The sequence below is a fragment of the Chelonoidis abingdonii genome, chromosome 6 (assembly GCF_003597395.2).
Source record: "Chelonoidis abingdonii isolate Lonesome George chromosome 6, CheloAbing_2.0, whole genome shotgun sequence".
In the NCBI taxonomy this organism is placed as follows: domain Eukaryota; kingdom Metazoa; phylum Chordata; order Testudines; family Testudinidae; genus Chelonoidis; species Chelonoidis abingdonii.
The window spans coordinates 19447635-19471991 of record NC_133774.1 but is presented as its reverse complement, the minus strand read 5'-3'; the positions used below and the strand labels follow the sequence as shown (position 1 = coordinate 19471991).

The following is a 24357-nucleotide window of genomic DNA, read 5'->3' as shown; positions in this document are numbered from 1 at the left end:
TTTCCTTCAATTCCCCCTCTGTAAAAGAATACTTCCTTATTTCACTGGAGTGCTGGGAGAATGACCAAAGAATGTACGCCACACTAACAGGATGAGGGACTCTGTTCGGAGAAACAGTGACCTGAAAAAGACTTGAATCATGGTGGATAATCAGCTGAACATAAGCTCCCAGTGTGAGGCTGTGGCTAGTGTAGAAATAGGGATATATTGAGTCAGAATAGGGAGGTTATTTTACCTTTGTTTTTGGCACTGGTGGAAGAGCTACTGGAATCTTGTGTCCGGGGTTGATGTTCACAATACAAGAAGGTTGTTGATGAATTGGAGAGGGTTCAGAGAAGAGCCACGAGAATGATTAAAATTTTGGTAAACATGCCTTTTAGCAAAAGTTTCATGGAGGTCAGTCTATTTAGTTTGTTAAGAAGAAGGCTAAGAGGTGACTTCATCAGTTTACAACTACCTACATTTGATAACTACCCAAATTTGATAATAGAGGGCTTTTTAATTAGCAGAAAGAATTATAACAAGATCCCATGACTGGAAGTTGAAGCTGGATAAATTCAGACTAGAAATAAAGGGCAAATTTGTGTTGAGGTTTTATAACCATTGGAACAACTCACTAAGGTTGTGGTGGATTCTCTATCACTGGCGATTTTTCCACTCGATATTTTTCAAAAAGACATGATTTTAGTTCAATGCACAGCTCTTGGTCTTGAAGCAGAAAATACTTCATGGAAGTCCGATGGCCTGTGTTATGCAGGAAGTCAGACTAGAATGATTTATCTATTTTAAGTATTTATATTGCCCCTATCACCATAGTATCTGAGCACCTGACAGTTCTTAAAGTATTTATCCTCATAACATCCCTGTGAGGTAGGGAAGAACTATTAATCTCCTGGGCACTGGGCTTCCTACTCCAAGTTCTTTGCATATCCCTGCTCTCCAGATATCCATCCTGGAGCATCCATGTTCCTCCGAGTCCCTCCCTTCTATCTCCTATTACCTAACCTTTCTCCCTGGCACCTCATGTCTATGTGCGGAATAGAGAGAGTGATTTGGGGAAGCAAGCTGGTGGCATCAGAGAACAACAGCATCTGAAAGGAAGATCTACTTAGCAAAGAAAGCCCATCACACCAAGTCTTAGAGCCCTGGTCAGTTGACTTGGGCTCACACGGCTTGGGCTGCAGGACTAAAAATATCAGGGTAGATATTCCTACTCCAACCCTCATCAGGTTTCAGAGCCAAGGCTCCAGCCCAAGTCTGAATGTCTACACTGATATTTTGAGCCCTGCAGCCTGAGACCTGGGAGCCCTTGGGTGAATTGACCCAAGCTCTGAGACTCAGCACTTCAGGTTTTTCTTTGCAGTATAGACATACCCTGTGGTGTAATCTCTGTGTGTGGAGACGGAAGTTCTTTGGTCTTGAGTGTTTAGCTAGAGTAACAGGGCACAGTTTTTGAAAGGGAGTATTTTTAAAACTTTCCTTTGCAGAAATTAGTAGTTATTTTACTAAAATAACTCATTTGTCCTCAGAAGAGTTGTTGTGCCAAACTGAGACTAAAATCAATGATTAAACTGAATTAGAAGGGTTTAAATTCTTTTTCATTGCTTATGCATATCTCAATGTACTTTTAGTTATAGAGTTGTTACTTACACTTTCATAGTAACTAAAACATGGATTTCTTCAGTGTTCTAGAATTTTAAAGGCATTGTCACTTTATCCAAAGAGTGATATTGGTTCTTATAGGAAATCTATTACACTTCTTTGGAATACAATGTTTTAAAGGTACAGAGTGGCAAATAATACAGATGAGACTCAGGATGCTAAGTGTATACAGTTAAAAAAATAAATAAGATGCAAGGGAAATAATATGTCTTCAACTACCAGCAAGGTACAGTAACAATATAACTTAAGGGAGGGAGATATAACTTAAAGGGGGAATCTATTTCAGAAAAGAGTAGGACAAGAAACCCCTAGCCTGAAAATGAGGAAAGGAAAGCTTCAGCTAGAAATAAGAGTTCAGAAATTGGGTGAGAGTTCACAGGAAGAATTTTAGAATTCAGATTAAGTGTTCCTAGTTGTATGAGCAAATGAGGAGTGACAGATATCTAAGGAAATTCTTGAATCACAGTGATGTTCTAACCTGTTATTGGACAATCTGTCAGTGGAACTATTGTAGTCAAGTAGTCCTACAATCAACACAAGTGTTGGGTCAAACTGGATGATCCAAAGCTCTTATACAGTTAAGATCCAATTTGTAAAACAATCATGAATATTTTGTTGTCCTGTTAAGAGAGCAGTGGTGTTGGGTGACTATCTGTAGAAAGTTAATCTCTTTTTACTTCCAGCATTCAGAGTAGGTAAATTATCATTCACTCACTGGTCCAGATGTCATGATGGAAGAAGCACAAGAATTCCCACAGCAATTGCTTGTCACATTTTCCTGTCAGTACTTAAAAACAGTTGACATTATCATTAACCTTTTCCTCCCCATTGATAGTGCCCTCTATCCCTGAGAAAATGGTTTCTCTTTAATGATTCTTGTTCAGAAGTTTATTGCATTTCAATATGAACTTGATTGTTTTTTTTAATGAAGGAAGCCTGAATATATTGAGTACACTCATTAATTCCAAAGTTAGGTGGTGAGTTGAAGGAGGGGGAAAATCAAATGTTATAGCCACTAATCCCTTAATGTGTGTGCTCTATATCGGAGATCCCAACGAAGTGGTACATTACTAACTTGCCAAGAATGAAGGCAATGCCTAATTTTATTTCAAATGGAACTTATTCCTATCTGCTTTCAGTGTTCAGAGGTGATAGCTGTGGAGACTATATGTCCAATTGTGCAGTGCTCTATCGTAACCGGAGTGTAGGCTACTCATGCATGCATGTAGGCTACTCATGCATGGATGAACTAAGAAGACCACAGTGAGTGGACATGTTGCCTCTAGCCAATTTTGGGAGAATTTTTAGGTTTTTTTTTAATGAACTTCACTAATATGGCTGGTTTGGTGTTGTAGAAAGAATTCGGAAGTACTGGCAGGAGGAGCCTAAGAGTATGTGTATGCGGTGTTTTAAAAGCTCACAGCAGCGAGGCTAAAAGCCTGGGTCTACAGTTTTGGGCTTGTGCTGTGGTGCTAAAAATAGCAGTGTAGACTTTACTGGCATGAGGGCTCTGAAGCTTAAGCAGGTGGTGGGCTTCAGAACCCAAGCTCCAGCCTAAGCCTTAACATCCATCCTGCTGCTTTTAGTGCGAGCTCTGTGAGCTGAGTCTCTAGACCTGGGCTCTGAGACTTGGTACCACAGATTTTAAAACGCAGTGTAAATGTATCATAAAAGGCATAACACTGGCAGGTAGAAGTAGAAGAAGGAATCTGTACCCTTCTGTAGGAGTATCTCAGGCCACTAATCCATTTTTTTTGCCTGACAAACAGGTGGCAGAGGTAGAGAAAGTGGACTTATTTTGAGTTATATTTCAGATAACTTTTTTAATTAGAAAATACTAAGGGTTTGATCCCGCTCCCGTGAAAGTCAGTGACAAACCTCCTATCAGTGGAAGAATAATCATGCCCCAGTCTTTATGTAGTAAGTCGTGTGGATATTAAAAACGATATTACTCCTTTTTATTTAATAGAGTGCAGTTGTAGGCCACCAGTTATCATTTCCTTGTTTAAGTATCCTATGTGTTTTTATTGTGAATAAACTCTATGCTAATATAGGCATGATTCTGTTTGTGCTATGCTTCCAAGTATATTTTTCTTGGCTAATAAGCAATCTCACTTTCCATCTTTCAGCTTTTCTGGGAGAAGAGGCTACAAGGCCTAAGTGCATCTGATGTAAGTGAACAAATTATAAAATCCATGGAGCTACCTAAAGGTCTTCAAGGTACTGTATGCCTTTAGTAACTACACTATGCCTAGTAAGCAGAATGTATAAAAAAATGATCCTGTTAGCTTTTCAGATATTCTTAAGCTGTTACAGTATGTATCTCCGACTTTGATTTACTTTATTAGCCCTCAGATCTTGACATGTGCTTGCTGGAAGAAACACCTGTCTCCTCAAAAGGGTTTTCTCTTTTATTGAGTTAATAACTTAACTAATATAAAGAACATTTCAGAGATGTACTCTTTTCTTGGCACAAGTGCAACTGATGTGAAATTCAGTAAGTTATAGGTCACAGTTAGTAACTGTTTATTCTACCACATTGGAGACATCTATAGGAATTTGAAAGAGTTGTGAAAGACTTCACTACTACTTGCCAGCATTGGCTTCATTCCTTGTGGCACTGAAGTAAAGAGAATTGAGATACCAGTATAGATTAATGTTAAAAGCTACAAAGAGAAATTGTATTTCAAGACCAAATGTTAGATCAATAAGTGTATTTGAAGACAAGATAATTGCTGAAGAAGGAACCCTCATCACTAAATTGGTTGACCTTCTTTGAGGAAACTGTAGCCAATTTGTGAGTTAGCACTTTACAAATAGCAACTATAGTAGATATTTCAGTTTTTTTTCTGTGTATTAAAATTACATTAACATGATTTCAAAGTCATTTGTTAAAATGTCATTTGTATTTCATAGTCAGTATTGCCATTAAATATGTGGTCTTAAAGTGTTTACTCATACATCTGGATAACATATTATACATAGTTGTCTTGCAAATAGGAGAAATGTGTGACTTTAAATGGCAGACTGCCTTGTGTGCCTTGTATAGCCATCTGGTTAAATAAATTAATTGTGTTGTAATTTACATTTTAGGAGTTGGCCCAGGCAACAATGATGAGACCCTCTTATCTGCTGTTGCCAGTGCTTTGCACACCAGTTCTGCACCTATCACAGGGCAACTCTCTGCTGCAGTGGAAAAAAACCCAGCAGTGTGGCTCAATACATCTCAGCCCCTTTGCAAAGCATTCATTGTTACGGATGAGGACATTAGGTAAGGGAATTGAGACACGAAATTTTCAGTAAAATGTAAATTTTTGTATACTGAGCTTGCTCTTCTTATCTAATGAAAAAACAGAACATATTCCAAAACATTAAACGGAATCTTGTATTTCTCCATTTGAACCTGTTAAGTGTGTCTGTTAAACTACAGAATAAACTGGTTGTTTCCTAAATATATTTGCATTTAACAGAATCAAGAAAAATGCTGTCATGGTTAGAGTGCTAGCCTGAGCCTTGGCAAACCTGGGTTCAAATCCCTGCTCTGCCACAGACTTCCTCTGTGACCTTGGACAAGTCATTTTGTCATGCTGTGCCTCAGTTCCACGTCTGTTAAGTGGGGATAATAGCACTTCCCTACCTGAAAACAATGAGAAATTCAGATACCATGGAAATGGGGGCCCCAAATAAGTACCTTGGATAGATTTTCATCGATAAATTTGTTTATAAAACATGAATACCCATTTTTCTATATGGTTTTTGAGCCACTGAGGATCTGAGTTCTATTTTAGCCACCATTTAGCTTTTAGCAATATATAAACTAGACAGGACTGGAAAAGCTGGAGTCTGGGTCCTTTTGCTGGCAGCTCTTCACCTTGTAGCCTTGCACTCCAGTTTTTCTAATTGACAGAGCTGGGAATCAAATCAAGAGTTTTGGCTCCCAGTTTTGTGCTCTAACCACTTTAAGAATTTCAACTTCTGGAACGCTGAACATTTCTTGCATCAGTTAAGAAGTCTCCTGAATAGTGTTGAGTAGGGTCATATAAAACTGATTTTTTTTTTTTTTTTTTTTTTAGGAATGATTCATTCATGATTAATTATTCTATTCACTGTCATGCTTTTAATTTCCAAAACAGAGAACAAATATTACATTCATATAACCTGAATGTGATGTCATTGCCTTTGTTCTATAGCAGGGATCTGCAATCTTTGGCACGTGGCCCACCAGGGAAATCCGCTGGCAGGCTGGGATGGTTTGTTTACCTGCAGTGTTTGCAGGTTCGGCCGATCACAGCTCCCGCTGGCCACAGTTCGCTGTACTAGGCCAATGGGGGCTGTGGGAAGTGGCGTGGGCTGAGGGGTGTGCTGAGTTAGAGAGACTAAATGACATGCTGAAGTCCTCCCAGGGAGCTGGTTTCAGAGCCAGCATGGGGAACTGGAGTTCCTGACTTCCAGTCCAGGGTCCAGAGCTGTAGCCCATGATGTTTGTTGGTTTTTTTTGTTTGTTTGTTTGTTTTTACCCTTTAAGGAATATCAACTTAAAAAATAAGACTTCTGTCTGAAAATATTTTACCTGTTTTGTTATAGTATGATTTTAGGTATTATTTGTAACAATAAAACTGAAGGACTGGGAGAAGAATTTTTTCTGTTTACTTGTCACATTTGACAGCATTTTATTCATAGTAGGGGAGCTTTTCCTGTACTGTCAATGTGTGTTGTTCATTGTTTTTTTTAACTTAACAAAGGAGAAGATACACTTCTTGGAACAAAATTATAAAATCACAACAATTAGCCATGAGGATTCAGGTGCAGTGGCCAGTGTAGTAATTGAAATTACTTCTATCTCAACAGTGTCCCTTTTGACTGTTCATTACCAAGCACAGAATGCTTTCCTGCCCATTTGTGTAGGATTATTTTAACTTCAAACTTTGTTACTGTCAGAAATGAAAAACAAACTTCACACAGAGACCATGTAAGAAACTTAAACAGTGTAAAAGGTAGCATCCTATTATAGCCTCTCTGTTATAACACTGCAAAAAAGGTAATAATTCTAAAAAACATAAATTACATCGAAAACTTAAGGGATTGAGAGAAAAAGCTTTGCTCACACCTGATCAGAGGTAAGTAATGGCAATGAATTTTGCAGACAGAGCATAACAGCTGCCTCCACAGAGTAAAATTATTGCCAATTTGAGCCTTGGGTAACTCTTTATTAGAATAATTACCATCATTCCAAATTTATTAGAGGCTACTTACCAGTTATTAAAGCCTACAAAAATTGTAAACACTTGTGTAGAGGTGGAATATCCGTCCTTATTGTATGTTAGGATGAAGAATATACTGTTTTTGTGTGTTTGGGATGGGGTGAGGTTTGTAAATCAAAAACTGGTCTCAAATGAAAAGGCACTAATTTTGTGAGACATCTTTTGTGCTTCTGCTATAACAGCAGTTACCTGCTATTTCTAGAGCTGTGTACATTTTTGCTGACAGAACAGATACAGCAGTGCTGGTACATAAACAAGAAAGTAAATCAAATGGAGCTGTATTGGCCTTCGCAGTGTGGAAAAAGTGAGGGGGGAAATCATAGAGGAAGTTCAAAGAACACTGTACAGTGGTCATGTACAGTTATTTGGACCAACATTTGCCTAAAAGAACACTTTATTTTGTGTTCTCCTCTGTATCTATAGCAGGGGTAGGCAACCTGTGGCACACAAGCTGATTTTCAGTGGCACTCACACTGCCCGGGTCCTGGCCACCCGTCTGTAGGGCTCTGCATTTTAATTTAATTTTAAATGAAGCTTCTTAAACATTTTAAAAACCTTATTTACTTTACATACAACAATAGTTTAGTTATACATGAAAGACTTATAGAAAGAGACCTTCTAAAAATATTAAAATGTATTACTGGCGCGCAAAACCTTAAATTAGAGTGAATAAATGAAGACTCGGCACACCGCTTCTGAAAGCCTGTCGACCCCTGATCTGTAGAATAAAGTGTATAAATGTAAAAGTCATGCTAGGCCCATTGTATAAAAAGCTAGATAGTTGATGGTTTTGTTTTCTTGTACAATCTATTTAAAGTATGTTCAGAGTTTGAAACTGTTGATCTTGGACTGGTCTGTTATTTAGGCGTGACATGGTTTCTTGCTGTAGCATATTTGCTACAATTAAAACGAGTATAACTTAATTGTAATTTGATTTTTGGAAGGTTTGGTTTCTTCATATTCCCCCAGCCATTCACATTCTTACAGTTTGTATTCTTCAGTGTAATGCTTTCCTACCTTGTCTGCCCACCACAAACATATACAAGTACCAGTGTTATGTGGTTCTAGTTAAGAAAAATAGCCACCAGAACATATGTTCAATGACCCATGTGTCCTATCTTGCTCCACAAAAGCTCCTAGGGTGAAATTCTTACTCCATTGAAGTCAATGGCAAAACTCCCTTGGACTTCAGCAGAGCCAGTATTTTGCCTTCAGCCTGTACTCTAGTTCTTTCTTCTTTTTTTAAAAAAGATGAATACATTGAAACTGGGAAAGGTATTTATTTAATAACAGGCAACCTTACGTTTTATTTGATCCAATGAGAGAAATGCAGTCATATTCGAAACTCAATCCAAAATCCTTAAATTAAAAACATAAAGTATTACTTACCAAAGCATTTCAAAGTAGTTATCTAACATTTAGTATTCAGGACTAAACATTTTTCAACTTGACTAGGAAACTTGCAGCAAGAATGTCAAGTAACCTTGAGTCAGAGTTTTTACTTTTTCTTCCTGGTGAAAGAGAGGTTTAATTATGAATAATTACAAGCTGCTTATGTGTAATTTAATATTTCATATAATCACCAGCAGAGGGCACTTTCGCATTGCTGTTCTGCTTTTCCATCTGTACAAAGTACTGATCTTTAAGAAAAAGCTAACTAACTTTGGTAAGTTGGCAATTTGCATAAAAGTTTTAATAAATTGGTTTTAAATCCTGTGTTGCTGCTGTGTTGCTCACCTGTACGTGCTTGATGTGTGTTAAGTCAGCAACTTTATATAATTGATGAACACAACTCTCATGGCTTTCAAACTATTTGATTAAATCAACAAGCTCTTTGCCATTCCTTGCGATTAAGACAAGTTGAATCTGTAACTTTTCTGAATGGTTCAACAGACATTTCAGCTCCATTAACACTTCTGTGTTTGGTGTAATTTTCATTTGCTCCTCCACAAAACTGAAGTAAAAAGTAATGTACTGTACACGGTGTTCAGTAGCAGCATACCAGCTTCCCCATCTTCTCTTACCTGGGTTGAGGGCAATTTTAGAGGAAGATTTGAACCCATATCTTGGACTGTGATTTGCACATTGCTCTTTAAAACATAATTTTCTGCTCAGACAATGTTTAAAAACCTTTTTGATTGTTGTCTGTTAGCTTGTCAACATCTAGTAAATTGGGCATCCAGATATCACTAGCATTCAGGGCCGGCTCCAGGCACCAGCGTGCCAAGCGTGTGCTTGGGGCGGCATGCTGCGGGGGGCGCTCTGCCGGTTGCTGGGAGGGTGGCAGGCGGCTCCGGTGGACCTCCCGCAGGTGTCCCTGCGGAAGGTCCGCTGGTCCCGCGGCTCCAGTGGAGCAGGGATGCCTGCGGGAGGTCCAACGGAGCCACGGGACCAGCGAGCAGCAGAGCACCCCCCGCGGCGTGCCGCCGTGCTTGGGGCAGCGAAATGGCTAAAGCCGGCCCTGCTAGCATTACAGGTAAGATGAACTGAGTTAGGCGTTAATCTCTGAAGCAGTTGATTATAGGATGTGTTATCAGAGGTAAATGCACTGATACCATTGAAATCCACCTCAAAAGTATTCAAGCACTTGCAATAGTTTATGCCATGATGTTGTAATTAACAGACTGTAGGTAAATTGGATCAATGAGGACAGCTTTCAGTTCCAAGTCAGATGTGCAAAACAAATAAAATATGTAACACTACTGATCTTGGGTAAAGCATCTAGACTGACTGCTTCACCGTAATCTCCTGCTTGTGACACTTTGGCTACGTCTAGACTACGCGCCGTATCGGCGCGTTAAAATCGATTGCTCGGGGATCGATATATCGCGTCTAATCTAGACGGGATATATCGATCCCTGAGTGCGCTTATATCGATTCCGGAACTCCACCAACCCCAACAGAGTTCCAGAATCGACATGGCGAGCCACGGACATTGATCCCGCACAGTGAGGACGGGTGAGTAAATCGATTTTAGATATTCGACTTCAGCTATGTTATTCACGTAGCTGAAATTGCGTATCTAAAATCGATTTTACCCCGTAGTGTAGACCAGCCCTTTAGGTCACAGCTGAGCTGATGAAGGAATTGCTCCATCATTTTCTACATTCTATCTGAAGAATTCCCATTGCTTTTGGTTGTCCAGTTTTTTAAGAGGGATATTTGTGCAAATAAACACCTCTGTTAGTCAAATTAGGGAGCTACATGTTTCTGGGTTTTCAGTGGAATTTTGAAACAAGAAAATCCCAATTTTTTTTTTCTTCCCAAGTAAAGCTTCACTTTGGGTTTCTGCCTTTCTTTTTTGGCAAATGCATGTCAAGACGCTTTCTGGTAGTCATCTACAATAGGTACAGAAGAGTTGACCTGCATCAATGTATAAAACTCTTGGTTGATACTGCTTCACATGATCTGTGCAGACACCTTTTTAGCCTTTTAGAGACATCCATTTTCTTGTTTGTGTTTCCCACCTAGATTGCATTTCGATCTATTCACAATACAACTCTCTATGCTACACATGCGTACAGCACTCTGTGGTGTATAGGCTGTACAGTTTGCTAAGGTGATTTTTTTGTATGAAATACATTATATTATATACATTTTCATCTTTAGATAATATTGAAAAATCACGTTTTTTGGGTATTTTCACAATTTCCATGCACTCTGAAATCATGACTTACACCAGGTCTTATGTGTGAGTAAGCGCCTCTCAGGCTGGCCATGTCTATGGGTGCTACAGCAGCACAGTTATGGCCACTGTTGTGCCCTAGTGTAGGCGCTACCTACAGCAATGGAAGGGATTTTTCCATCACTGTAGGTAACCCACCTTTCCCAGTGGTGGGAGTCTTCTGTCTACTAGCTGTATCTACACCAGAGGATACGTAGGCATAGCTACGCCACTCAGGGATGTGAATTTTTCACACGCCTGAGCGCCACAGCTGTGCTGACCTAATTTTTATGTGTAGACTAGGCCTGAGTCAAGATGCTGGAGAGAATTATGAAAATTAGGGTAAAAAGACAGTTTTGCCTCTGCTTTTACATCAGCTTTTCTACTGACCTCTACTGCTTTGTTTTGTTCTGCTCTTACTCCCTGTGGAAGAGAGGGGACTACTTTGGGGAGTGCTAGGGATTGCATCTGTTTAGCTGAGCAGCTCCAGTGACATCCTCACAGGTCTCCTGCTTTCATGTTCGCTTGAGGCAAATTTCTTAGTATCTTTGCTGCCACTGCAAATGGAAACAAAGGCACTGGACCCTCTTATATCCATCTAGCACACATTTCTTATGGTCCAGATTGGCTTCTACCTTTGACAAGCTCTAGTGATTTAGGTATACATTTTTTGTGCAAATACTTTCCTGCTGAAAAATATGATCTTGTCAAAACTGAAAGTTTTCACAGAAAAACGTCAGTTCTGATGCAAAATTACAGTTTTCTTGTGGGGAAACTTCAAAAAGAAATTTTTTGTTTCAGAGAAACACTTTGCAATTTAAATAAGAAATTTCTTTCATTTTGACTTAAAATGTCATTTTCAATTTGAAAAAACAAAGCAAAACAAAATGACATTTGGATTTTAGTGTCAGTTTGAAATTAAAATTCTTGTTTTGAATCTGTTCAAAAGTTCCCATAGGAAAATGAAAATTTTTCACAGAAAACATTTGAACTGGAAAATGTGGGGAGAAAGTAGAGAAAAATACAGTCTTCAGTGATGAGAACTACTCAAGTGAGAACACTTCCTAGGTATGGTTGTGATTATAAGGCATAGAGTGCCATTATCAGAGGGTCAGGACATGCACTGGACTCTGTTTCTGCTCTGATTTAGATCAGTGAAAATCTGAAGGAAATGGAACTACACCAATGTAAAATTAGTGTAAGAGAAAAATTTTAGGTCCATTGACTAACTGGGCAGTATCTCTTGAATTTCCCGACCTATACTTTGGAGAGCTAGTTCATGTTGCCTGCACTTTGCTTAAAAATAAATCATATTAATTAGCATTGTTACTGTACCTAACACTGCTAAAGTCCAACCTAATGTGACATGCTGAGCAGAAAAATATTGAATCAAGTTTTAACAAGACCTTTTTTCACCTACGGTGTGAACTTGACATAAAATGTGAAATGAAGCTTATTGCATCTTAAACTTTTCTAACATTGTATCCATGTGCAGATTGTGGCTTAATAAAGTACCTAGGTTAATGCAGAGTGAGATCTTCATGCCCGGGCCAGAGCAGCATAAAGGGTCTTAAAAGCTCCATATCTATCCAGGGAAAAAATCCCCTGGTTCAGGCACTGCAGAAGACAGACAAAAGACTGCCTTTTGAGTAACTCCTCAGGACTGATGGTGGGGCTGAGTCCAGAAGGGGTATGCTAGGGTGGGGCTGCAGCACTGAAGCCCATAGGGCAATATAGGGAGGTTTCTGTAACTTAGACACCCAGGACTGTCTAATTTTCGCTGGGGGTTCCTCCAGCCTCCAGGAGCAGCCCAGGATCAAGAGGGGTAGACACTTGAATATCACCCTCCCCCTGGGCTAAGAGTTCTACGCTGTCTCTCTAAGAGATCTGTTTAAATTGGGTTTTGTAACATTCTCTTAAAATTTGCAAAACTCTACAAGGCACAGGACAGAATTTCATCCAAGTTGTTTTAAAATACTTATTTTTAATAGATGTAAATTGTCTGTGTATTGGTGGCTTGTTTTCTTAAATGAAACTGAAATTAACACAGCTGTCTGTTTAGCAGCTTCTTCTGTAGCATCGAACTGCTTTTTGAACTAACATTTTTATCTGAAGTCAGAACAGAACTTGAAATAGTTTTGATTAGAGACAATGTCCAGATAAAAACTATACCTTTAAAATCTTGCCGGTTGTGCTAGCAGTTCAGTTCATTCAGTTCTGATAATATAAAATTTTTAAAAAAAAGTCACTATAATGTTTTGTTACATTATACTCAGGTTGAATAATTAAACAAAACCAGTCAATTGTAAATGTGTTTTTTCACTTTATCATTTCCAGCTGTGGTGATTATATTCATGACCTGTGAGGGGAATGTTTGAATATTAACCCACTTTCATCTAAATTCAAAACTCCAGTAACTATCTGTTTAAATTAGGTTTTATAAAATCCTCTTAACACTTGCAAAACTTAGATTTTGTGTCTTAATTATGTTGATTCCCTTTTAACTTTTGCTCAGAACAATTTAGGTGGATAATAAAATATATTTTATGGGGTTTAGTAAACTAGTGGCTATTTTAAAAATGTTCTCAGGTGTGGAGTGACATTTAGAACCTAGAGGAATTTTCCCATCAAACTGTAACTCTCTAAAGTAGAGTTCATATTTGTGGACTAAAAGTTTGAACTGTCATCTCAGAAAACATGATTTCTGTTTTAACATCTACTTTAGAAACAAATACTTGGAAAGTGCTCTTTTACGCTTGCTGTGGAAGAATTTATATATACTGGTAAAACCTCAGAAAAAATAATGTAATCTGGCAGAGCACTTATAGTTCTTTCCTCTGTTCCATATTGTGATAAAGTAGGTTGTGTATTTTTGTGCCACAACTGATGAGCCCTGAGAACTTATGCAGTTATGTTTTTGAGTGGGTAATGGGTCTGTGAGAGCGAAATTGGTGGCTGAATATTTACAGTATACGAAAAAAATAATCCAAAAAATCCTTTTACCTGGTGCTGTGAAAGTCAGTTTTGTAGTAGGATTCATTATTTCAGCTTTAAAGTGTTTCTGTTTAGACTAAATACCCTAGTAAAGCCCTTTCTTATTAGTGAAGGCTAGGCAAATGTTATAGTCCTATGTTAATATACACACAGGATTGCTATTGTTTCAAATATTTGTTGCTCTGTTTTTGAAACAGAAAGCAAGAAGAACGGGTGCAACAGGTGCGTAAAAAACTGGAGGAGGCACTTATGGCAGACATCTTGTCGCGGGCTGCTGATACAACAAAAGATATGGATGTGGAAATGGACAATGGAGATGATGCATAAGAAGAGGATCAGGTAAAGCCAGAACTCCAGGTGGTTTTTCTAGGAGATAGGAAAACTTTGTAGTTATTAGCAGTGTTGATCTTAACAGCTGTTCATCTTAACACTGTCACTGAGTCATCCAGCGGGCACTTACATCTCACTCAAAAGTTGAGCCCTGTTTCATCCCATGCAAGTATTGAGGAACATACATTGTCGCTGACAAAATACTAAATTGCTGCCTCTGCATGCATACTAAAACACAGAATATTAGAAATATGCTGTCCAGGCTACCAGTGCAACTGAAGAGGAAAACGTGACTCTTTGGCCCAATCCTGAAAATCCTTACTCATGCAAATAGTCTGTTTGAATAGAAAGTGGGTATTGATGCAAAACAGTGGTCAAATTCTGCAACATTAACATCTAAGGCTTCAACTTATTTTTGAACATTGTACAAAAATTAATGATTTCTCCATCTTTTTTGGTGAAAATTGCTTGAGTTCATAATTGCCTCTTCCTTGGATTTCATTTATCCCTAACCATTAACTGATGTACAGAATTTGCAGAATTACAAAGGGCTTACATTTCATCCAGTCCTATTTTTTTTTTCTTTTTAAAAAAATGTATTTAGTGTTTTTTCTAAAATAACTTCTCATGCCACAGGACAAGAGGGTTCTAATTCTTTCATTCAGCAATGGTATATAATGTATAGAATCACAGAAATGTAGGTCGAGAAGGGACCTTGTGAGGTCATCTAGACCATCTCACTGTGCTGAGGCAGGACCAAGTATATCTAAACCCTCCCCGACAGGTGTTTGTCTAACCTGTTCTTAAAAATCTCAGATGACAGGGATTCCATAACCTCTCCTGGTAACCTATTCCAGATCTTAAATATCCTCATAGTTATGTTAGATGTTAGGGAAAATTTTCTAAATCTCCCTTGCTGCAGATTAAGCCAATTTCTTCTAGTCCTATATTCAGCAGACATGGAGAATAATTGATCACTGTCTGTTTTATAACAGCTTATACATGTTTGAAGACTGTTATCAGGTCCTCCTAGAGGAAGCAAGACCTACCAGGAAAAGTGAACCAGTGATATGGCCAACTAAACAGGCATAGTTATAAAATTGAACATAATTAAGACTGATATCATGTGGGTCAGTAGAGACTGTACAGGGAAAGTGGATGTAAATATTAATGGAGGACAATTAAACCACACCGACCAGTTAAAGTACCTTGGTAACTGGTTTATGGAAGACAGACATTGAATGTTGAGATACAGTCCAGACTGGGCAGTGCTGGAAGGGTGTGGAATAACATCTCAGGTGTTGTTTATGACAAGCATATGCCACTGAAAGCCTAATAATATAGAACAATGATGTGCCCCACAATGCTGTGTGATACAGAACCATGGCAGTAAAGAGTTGGCAGGTTCAACACCTGCAGGTATTTTCAGATGAGATGTCTCTATGCAATAAAAAGAGTTATACAAAGAGACAGATTTCAAAATGAAAGCCTTAGGAGGGAAATCAATGTCAGTTATAAGGCTGACAAAATCCAGCAAGCACAACTTTGCTGGTTCAGGCACATACAGAGGATGGAAGAAGAGGATCTGGTAAGTGGCAGGAGAGGGTGGTAGGAAAGAGGCTGTGAGGAAAGCCAAGGAAGCAATGGATGGATTGCATCAAAAATGATGGTAAGCAGGTAGACCTTAGTGCTGCCTTGAACAAGTGAAGATGGCAGATGCTTGTATGAGCACCTAACCCCACATGATGGGATAAAGGGAAAAAGAAGAGATCAGGTCCCCACTCAGTCAACTTTTCTCAAGACTAAACGTGCCCAGTTTTTTTAGTCATTCCTCATAGCTAGGGCCCTGCCAAATTCACGGCCGTGAAAAACACGTCACAGTCCTTGAAATCTGGTCTGACCCTGTGAAATCTGGTCTTTTGTGTGCTTTTACCCTATATTGTACAGATTTAATGGGGAAGACCGGCATTTCTCAAACTGGGGATCCTGACCCAAAAGAGAGTTGCGGGGGGGGGGTCACACAGTTATTTTAGGGGGGTTGTAGAATTGCCACCCGTACTTCTGTGCTGCCTTTAGAGCTGGGCGGCCAGAGAGCAGCGGCTGTTGGCCAGGATCCCAGCTCTGAAGGCAGTTGCCACTTTTCAGCTGCCCAGCTCTGAAGGCCATCAGCAGCAGCGTAGAAGTAAGAGTAGCAGCTCTGCAACCTCCCCTACAATAAACTTGCAACTCCTCCCACAACTTATTTTTGGACCACGAGGCCTACAATTATGACACCATGAAATTTCAGCTTTAAATAGTTGAAATCATTAAATTTATGATTTTTTAAATCCTACGATCGTGAAATTGACCAAAATGGACTGTGAATTTGGTAGGGCCCTACTCATAGGTCAGATTTTCCAAACCTTTTATCTCTCTTGTTGTGCTCATCAGGACTCTTTCCAGTTTGTCCACATCTTTCTTCAAGTGTGGCACCCAGAACTAGATACAGTACTCTGAGGCCTCACCAGTGCCAAGCAGACGGAACACTTACTTCCCAAGTCTTACATACATCCCAGAGAGCTATTAGCCATGTTGGTGACTGCATCACACTGTTGGCTCACGTTCAGCGTGTGATCAGTTATTACTCTGAGATTCTTTGCAGTACTTTGCCTAGCCAGTTATTCCCCATTTTATATTTGTGCATTTTTGATTTAGCTAACATTTAACTCTTTGAGGGCAACCACATTGCTCTCCTGAACATTCACAACTTCCACTAAAGCCAAGTGGAGTTGGGTGCATATTAAAGGGTCTCAGACGTTAGATTTTTTTTAAAAAAAATCCTGAAATAGTAGAAACACGCAACATAATAAAATACTTAAGTAAAAATCATCCTAGTGCAGAAAGATTCTGTTCTAAGCCCAGTGAACCACTTACTACTGCACAATAGTGAATTTAGTCCTTTGTACTGAGTGCGATTACTGACTTCTAAAATATATAAAGCTCCACTTTTTATTTTTTGGGGCGGGAGAGTGAAAAGATGGGCTAGGTGTGAAATTATTTTTGTTCAATCTAAATGAATTACTTTGACCATATTTTTCCTCCTTTGCTTAGTTCTACTCAAATCACCTCTTCTAACAAATTTAATAAATATTTTTGTAAGCACTCAGATACTTGTCTGTTGCCAGTGAACTCTTCTTTTCTCCTGCATTCATTAGAGGCTGTGTAGTTGAAAAGGCGCGCAGCCTCTGAGCTACCCCCCAAGAGCCTTCAGAAGTGTAGCAAGCAGGCAAGATTTAGACCCTCTCTTTTCAGAGCTATCTTGAGAATTAGCTTTTCCATATCCAATCTAATAGAAATGACACACTATCCCCACAAAACATGTGGCCTAAAAAAAATCTGCAGCTAAACACCTGCAGCTGTCCCGCATCAGCTGACTTGGGCCTTTTAATTGCAGTGTAGACATTTGGTCTCAGGCCAAGCCTGAACATGTACACCACAGGTAAACAGCTCTGTAGCCCAAGCCATGAAATCCTAAGTCAGCTGACATGAGGCAGCCACAGGTGTTTAACTGCAATGTAGACAAACCCATAGTGACTCTATATTCCACTCCACCCTGCTGCTCTCAGCTTGGCAGATACGTTCAGTTAGAGCAATCCTACTAGGCTGTACACTGTATCTGCAGTGTACACTTTCAACCCTCTATGGAAGGAAAGTTATACCTGCTCTACTTAAGAATGGAAACTTTGTTTCTGCTGTTAACTTCTTTCCTCAAAATGGTCCCATCCACCCTAAATGTTCTTCTCTAGAGCATATACTAAAATAGAGCTTCCTTCTCTTTTCCAAAGGAGAAGCATTCCCATTTCTCTCATCCAGAATAGTTTGAATTTATTGCTTTACATGCTAGGTTGTTACTAAGTTGATCTGTACAAGTATTTGCTAAACCCTTTTAGAAATAATTATCCAGAAGGATGACAACTAATTCCCATGTTCCTATTGAGCTAGAATTCTGAAAGTTGGTACTCATTCACTATGGGATCTTGAGTACAGGAAGCAATCCAAACTTTTAGATGTGAACGTTCCTTAAAAAGTAAGCAAAAAAATAACTTAAAAGAATGTGGTCTTGTGTGAGATGGTCACATGGGATCTGAGCCCTCCAATTTGGAGAAATTTAAAATCAATCAGTTTCATTTCATGGAGTTTAGTCAGAAAAGTTGTTGAAGCATATTAATACACTTGCTGATGTAGACACTGCCAGTCATGCCCGCCCAAAGGAGAGACTGTTGTCAAGTAGTCCAGCATGTAGCTTAGGAAGTGATCATATTTATTAAAATCTAAAGTGAACTAGATGGGATGTGGCATAGGCACTGAGCCACTTCAGTGATCTAGTAAACCATTTGAGGACTAGTGAATGGAGTTGTTCTGGGAGAGGAAATCGTTAACGTTAGAACTATGCTCACATCTGCATGGTAGATCTTGATGCCAACTTTCTGCTTTCCTTCATTTACAGCTCTCCCACTGATCAGTGGAGTGTGTGTGCATGTTGCCCTAAGCTTGCGCAGAGACGGACAATTATGTACAAACGTTATAAAGCTCGTAGATTTTAACAGTAACGTGTAGTCTTACATGATTTACTTATAATATTTTGAGCAGCTAGCACAATGTTGGTGCTACATAAATATGAATTTAATATGGATTGTGTCAGGGGACACTTATCTGGTTGGTCTGCATAAGAGGTTAGTGACTGTCCTGCTGCTCTCCAATGCATTGAAATCTTCCTAACTAGCTCAGGGTACAGATATTTGCCATTGAATTTGTAGTCGCTGTCAGTTGTCACTGTTACTAAGAGTACGTCTACACTACGAGATTATTCCAATTTTACATAAACCGGTTTTGTAAAACAGATTGTATAAAGTCGAGTGCACGCGGCCACACTAAGCACATTAATTCGGCGATGTGCGTCCATGTACCGAGGCTAGCGTCGATTTCCGAAGCATTGCACTGTGGGTAGCTATCCCATAGCTATCCCATAGCGCCCGGAAACAAGCACAGACTTGGACGCATAGTTTGCAGGTTGGACGATCCATGGCTGTGAACTTTCGCAGGTAAGGATTCATGGAACTGTGTGTCTTCTTCCCTCTGCCTGATGCCGATACCAGAGAGAGCAGCCCTCACGTTGAGAAGCGATGCAATAGCCTCTGGACTTGCAGTGCCAGACAGCTATACAGATCCGCGAATCAATTTGAGCGGGAAAATCTACTGTGGGGGCTGCTGTGAGCGAGTACCAAAGCAATCATTAGCTGTTCTACGAAGGTTGTGACTCTGAAAGTGCAGGTCAAGTGGATGGCTTTGCTGCAATGGGATCCCTAAACTAGTGGGCTAAGATGAACCCTATCCCTACTGGCACTGGAGCACTAGGGCCACCAGTAACTAACTGCAAGGGTCATTCCATGTGCTGCAAGCATGGTGATCACAGAGGAGTTTCCACACACTGGATGGCCAAGGTCATGACGCTCGCGTTCAGGACCACTACTGTTTAAACGGCTGCAGCAAGAGAATACTTCCAGACCAGAAATAACAGTTGGGGATGTTGACATGCCTGTAGTATCCTAGAGTCCACGCCTACCCCTGATGTCATGGCTCTGAAGCCATACACAGGCAGTCTGACAGTATCAGAGCTGTTCAACTAACTGAGCAATGCGAATGGTGAAGATGTGCATTTGCGCGCTGAAGCACATTACTGACTCGCTCAGCTCAGCCGAACCAATGTCCCCATGTATTGTGCTTGCTCTGTCTCCACACGTCTCTGTGAGAGAAAGGGAAGCTTTAGTGGAGTGGGAGGCTAGGCAAATACTGGCAGCTGATTACGCGCAGCCGACCCAGCGATAGAAGAGCAACTAGAAGGCGTGCGCATCAAGAACTTGAACGAGTTTCATCAAGGCCAGGTACAGTGGTGACTGCTGGTTGTTCCCCTTATGACCTCCCCCCCTTATTGACTCATTCCCTGTAAGCACCCACCCTCCCCTTCGATTACAGCTTTGCTTAGCAAATAAATTCACTATCATTTAAATCATGTATTCTTTAAGTCATATAAAAGAGGAGAGAACTGACAAGTACCCAGGTGTGTTTGGAAGAAGGATAGAGGAAGGAAAGGCCACTAAAAATCAAAGAATGACGCTTTTGTGGCTTCATGGGGTGGGAGGTGCAGTGCACGACGCCCCCCACGATTCTTCATGTCGGTCAGAGGAAGGAAGTGTGAGGGTGGTTACACAGGGCGTGCAGCACACTCTGTGACCCTGCCTGTCCGAGCCCCAGACGTGGAGGATGTCAGTTTGATCACGCAGCAGCCCCACATTGCATCTCACCATGTTGACTTCCTCTACATCTCTGATCTCCTGGTGCACTCATCTGAGCGTCCCTCCTCTCATGTTCACTGCATCTTTCCTGTAGTAACAGTCCTTCCACTCATTCAGATAGCCTTTATTGCGGGTCCATTCCATGATCCGAAACATTTCTCGTCTTTTTTTCTGCACCTTATCTAGAGCTCCGGACAGTCGAGCTGACAAATTTGCAGCTGCAGAGGAGGGGAAAAAGGAGAGAAGTATTTAAAAAATACATTTACAGACAAGCTTAACCTTCACGGTGACACTATTCCCTACATACAAATTTTTCACTACAAAGTCGCATTTTGCATCTCAATTGATGAGTGCGTCTGTGTAGAATCTCACAGACGCAGGCCAGGCACAGAATCGCTGCATGCGGCCCGTAAGCATGTCTTTCAGCTTCTGCAGCTTCATATACACAGTGCCCCTTCCCAATACCAAAGCAAATCCCGTTCAGTGCTGCTTCTTTTCGTTAAATGCGCACAGAACCACCACCCTCAATTCTGGGATGATCGCTTACCCCTCCCCCCCGGTGCAGTACTAGGAAGATACGCTAAACACCCTCCCCCCCCACGCATGGCTGGGTAGCAGGAAGATCCGCTAGCCAAACACGAAAAGTCACGCCATTCTCCCCTCCACTCCCTGCTTGGCTACTGCAAGAAGGCTTCTTAAGCAACAGGCAAACAGCAGCAGAAATGGCCCATCTTTTCCCTTAATAATTCCTGAATTCAAGTAGGTTACCAGGAACATCACTCTCCTGAGATAACACGCGAGATAAAGAAGTGTTGCTTAAGCCACAATCACCGGACCAACTCACTATTGTCATGCATGATACACATACTGCTACATGTATGTGCGTGGTCAAGAGCCTACCAGGAGGACGAATATGCGCCCGTCCAAATTCGTCTGCAAAGGCTTTGGAGTACCTCCAGAGAGCTTCAGAGAGTCCCTGGAGGATTTCGCTCATCCCCAGACATGTTACAGACTTTCCATAACGTTACTGGCGCGATGCATCAAGTCCTCAGGCAAATAATCATTAAAAAATGCTTGCTTTTAACCATGTTTATACTACAAGGTACACTCACCAGAGTGCTTCATGGTCATTGTCGGGCTAGGCTGGAATGGAGTAATCCTGCGGTAGAAAAGCTCCTGGCTGTGGGAAGAAGGAGCGTGTGCTCTCTGCACCGTCCGCCCTTCCTCTCCATCTTCCCATCCGAGAATCCAGGCAGGCTGAGATTACCACCCCACCTCGAATCCACGGACAGGGGGGTAGTGCTGGGACCCCCTAGAATTGCATGCAGCTCCCAGGTAGAAGTGGCATGTTCGGACCTTCCTTGCTTCTTGGTTCTGTAGGCTTGTCTGAGTCCCTTAATGTACACACGGCCTGCACTGAGTCGGTTGGCCTTTTCTCATCATGGCCTTGAACTTTTTCAAATTTTTTCACTTCGTCTTTGTAATGGGTCGTACAGGAATCCCCTCTCCATTAGCGACATCCAGTACCTCCCATGCGTCATGCTGGAGCTCTTTTGATTCTCAGAGACTGCATTGTACCTGTGCTGATATCTCTGCGTGGCACCTGCTGGTGAGCTCTCCATGCTGCCACAATGGAAATAGAAATTCAAAGTTTGTGGGGCTTTCCTGTCTACCTGGCCAGCATCGAGTTCGATGCTTCCAAGCGTCACATGTGCATTGTGGACAACCGGAGGCCAATACCGTCGATTGCACACAACAACCCTAATCGCACTAACCCTAATCTGACATGGCAATACCGATTTCAGCGCTACTCCTCTCGTCGGGGAGGAGTACAGAAACCGGTTTAAAGAGCCCTTTATATCGATACAAAGGGCCTCGTTGTGTGGACGGGTGCAGGGTTAAATCGGTTTAACGCTACTAAAATCGGTTTAAATGCATAGTGTAGACCAGGCCTAACTTTCCATGTAATGAGACCTTAATTATGTATATTCTAGAGCATTGACAAATGCAAGAACTTTAACATTTATATATGCGAAACTTCAAAGTTATAGAGTCAAGAAACAAATAGGTCAGTAGCATGAAATTTTTATTGTCTAACAAATCATTATTTTGAAATGGATATTAATGAGGTTACAATATAGACCTATTGTGTTTTATAGTGATTATCCTTATTTTCATTAGTTAATTCTGCAGAAATTTGACTTATTTAAACTTAATAATAGACCTTTTTGTAGTTCCATCAAAAATGGATTTGTTATATTTACATAGCCAGCATGCTATCTTTCTATTCTGTTTTCTTCTAACAGCCATTTTAGCTGCACACTTGAATAGAATTTTTGAATAAGTGATCAGTTTATTTATATGGTTGGTTGCTTAAAAACTTTAAACTGGAAGAAAATGTGTTATTGAGATTAACTTTTATATATTATGTAATATATATAAAAATGGAAGTTATTTATCAAAAAATGGAAAATTAGGTTAAGGAGCAATGTAACTAAATGCCATAGAAATGCAGGTCACATTTAAGAGTATATTCATAAATAGTTTATAAAGGATTAGATGTTATAAACATGTTACATATGTGAATAAAGTTGGATGGTTATAAGTGCATCAGTTTAAGTGGTTATAAGTAACTTATTGACCTGTTGGACTGTAACAGTTGATTAACCATTTATTAAAACATCACTTATTTATTAGCCTTTTGTCAACTATTTATAAGTGTGCCCTTAATGTGAAATGTGACTGAAACACAGTTAGGTTGTTCTGATTTAATTTGTGATCAACCTATCATTTCTCCAAAGAAATACTTTTACTTTTGATTTATTTATCCCTCTCTCTAACTTACAGGTACTTTAACTGACTTGTCCCAGGAGGAATTTCCTGAAAAAACAGAGGCACTTTCTCCTTCGGTCTTTTATTGTAAGAAGAAATGGACCCATGCACATTTATATAGCTTTCTAATAGCATTAAAACCAATGCCTTTTTAGACTCCTATTTTTGATGTAAATATCTTATTTGAAAAACAAACTTTATTTTGTGTCCTACGACTTAAGAGTCTTTTTTAAAATATCAAACAGTACCCTTAAACTAAAGCTGAGCTTTTGAGACTAGGTTGCAAACCTACTGGAATTATATTGCGTGTACTTAATATTTGTTTTTCCTGTGGTTTATAATAATGATGGATCAGGAGAAAAAGGATGGATCAGGAGAATTAAAGATTATTGTGACTCAATGTATATAAACAGATTTTTATACTGCTGTTGAGTGAAAACACCTGTACATTCTTCCATCATCACTGTAAAGATAAATAAATGATTATATTCAGAGCGACTGGAAATTGTTCTGTTATGGGGTAGAGCAAGCAACGAACTTGTGTCCCTGCTCCCAGTTCCAGTGCTTATTGCCTCTTTGTTCTGTCAGCTGAGATTGGTAGGCTGGGGAAAGGAATACATGTCCAAATGTGCTTTTGTTGCCCAAAGCAGAGCCTGTGGGAAATTTGTCTGAACGTAGCAGCAGCTGCTGGATTTTCACCTGAAAGGAAATATAAGTAAAGTACAACAGACTAAACCAGAACTGTTTGAAGGTCAAAATGAATCAATTGCCTCCTCGCTTCCCTGACTTCCTTATAGCTGTCTGCTGGCAACTGCCACACACCTGTTGGCCAAGCTGGGAGAGTTCTTTACTTAGTGTCTCTTTACACTTAAGATAAAGCACATAGGGTCAGCAGTGTCTTACATGAGCAATCCCACTGAGTTTCTGGGGGCCTGGTGGAGACCTAGTTAATCCAAAAGGAGGAAGCCTGGGTCCTGATTGGTGGAACACAAAAGTTCCTAATTGACCAACTCCCCCTAGTTAATCCAGAAGGAGGAAGAAGAAATCATCCAACCCTCTGGGCTCCGCCCTGCTTTGGACTGCTCACCCAGCAATACTGGTTCCTCTCTCCTGTCCTGACCTCCTGCTTTCTTGACCCGCCTCATTCCTGGTACCCGACTCTTGGTCCCTGACCTCATCTCCTTCTTGTTCTGAAACCTGGCTGGCATAGGGATCTGGATCTTTGCCTTGCACTATCCACTAGGTCTGGCTGCCTACATCCTGGCGCTGACACAGGTAGATT

General features: G+C 40.3%; 1 protein-coding gene across 2 annotated transcripts in view; it reads left to right on the top strand.

Annotated features, from left to right (window-relative positions):
• The window catches only part of MBD2 (methyl-CpG binding domain protein 2), a 62790-nt gene extending 39223 nt beyond the window's left edge, over positions 1 to 23567 (top strand). Inside the window, exons 4-7 of one of the 2 annotated variants that reach the window (XM_032767828.2) lie at positions 3792 to 3882; positions 4756 to 4933; positions 13779 to 13920; positions 23091 to 23567. In XM_032767828.2, coding sequence (XP_032623719.1) covers positions 3792 to 3882; positions 4756 to 4933; positions 13779 to 13908 — 399 coding nt within the window. In that variant the 3' untranslated portion in view covers positions 13909 to 13920; positions 23091 to 23567. Of the gene's footprint in view, positions 1 to 3791; positions 3883 to 4755; positions 4934 to 13778; positions 13939 to 23090 lie in introns of both variants that reach the window. The other variant, XM_075066876.1, reaches the window with a different exon arrangement.
• The last annotated feature ends 790 nt before the right edge of the window (positions 23568 to 24357 follow it).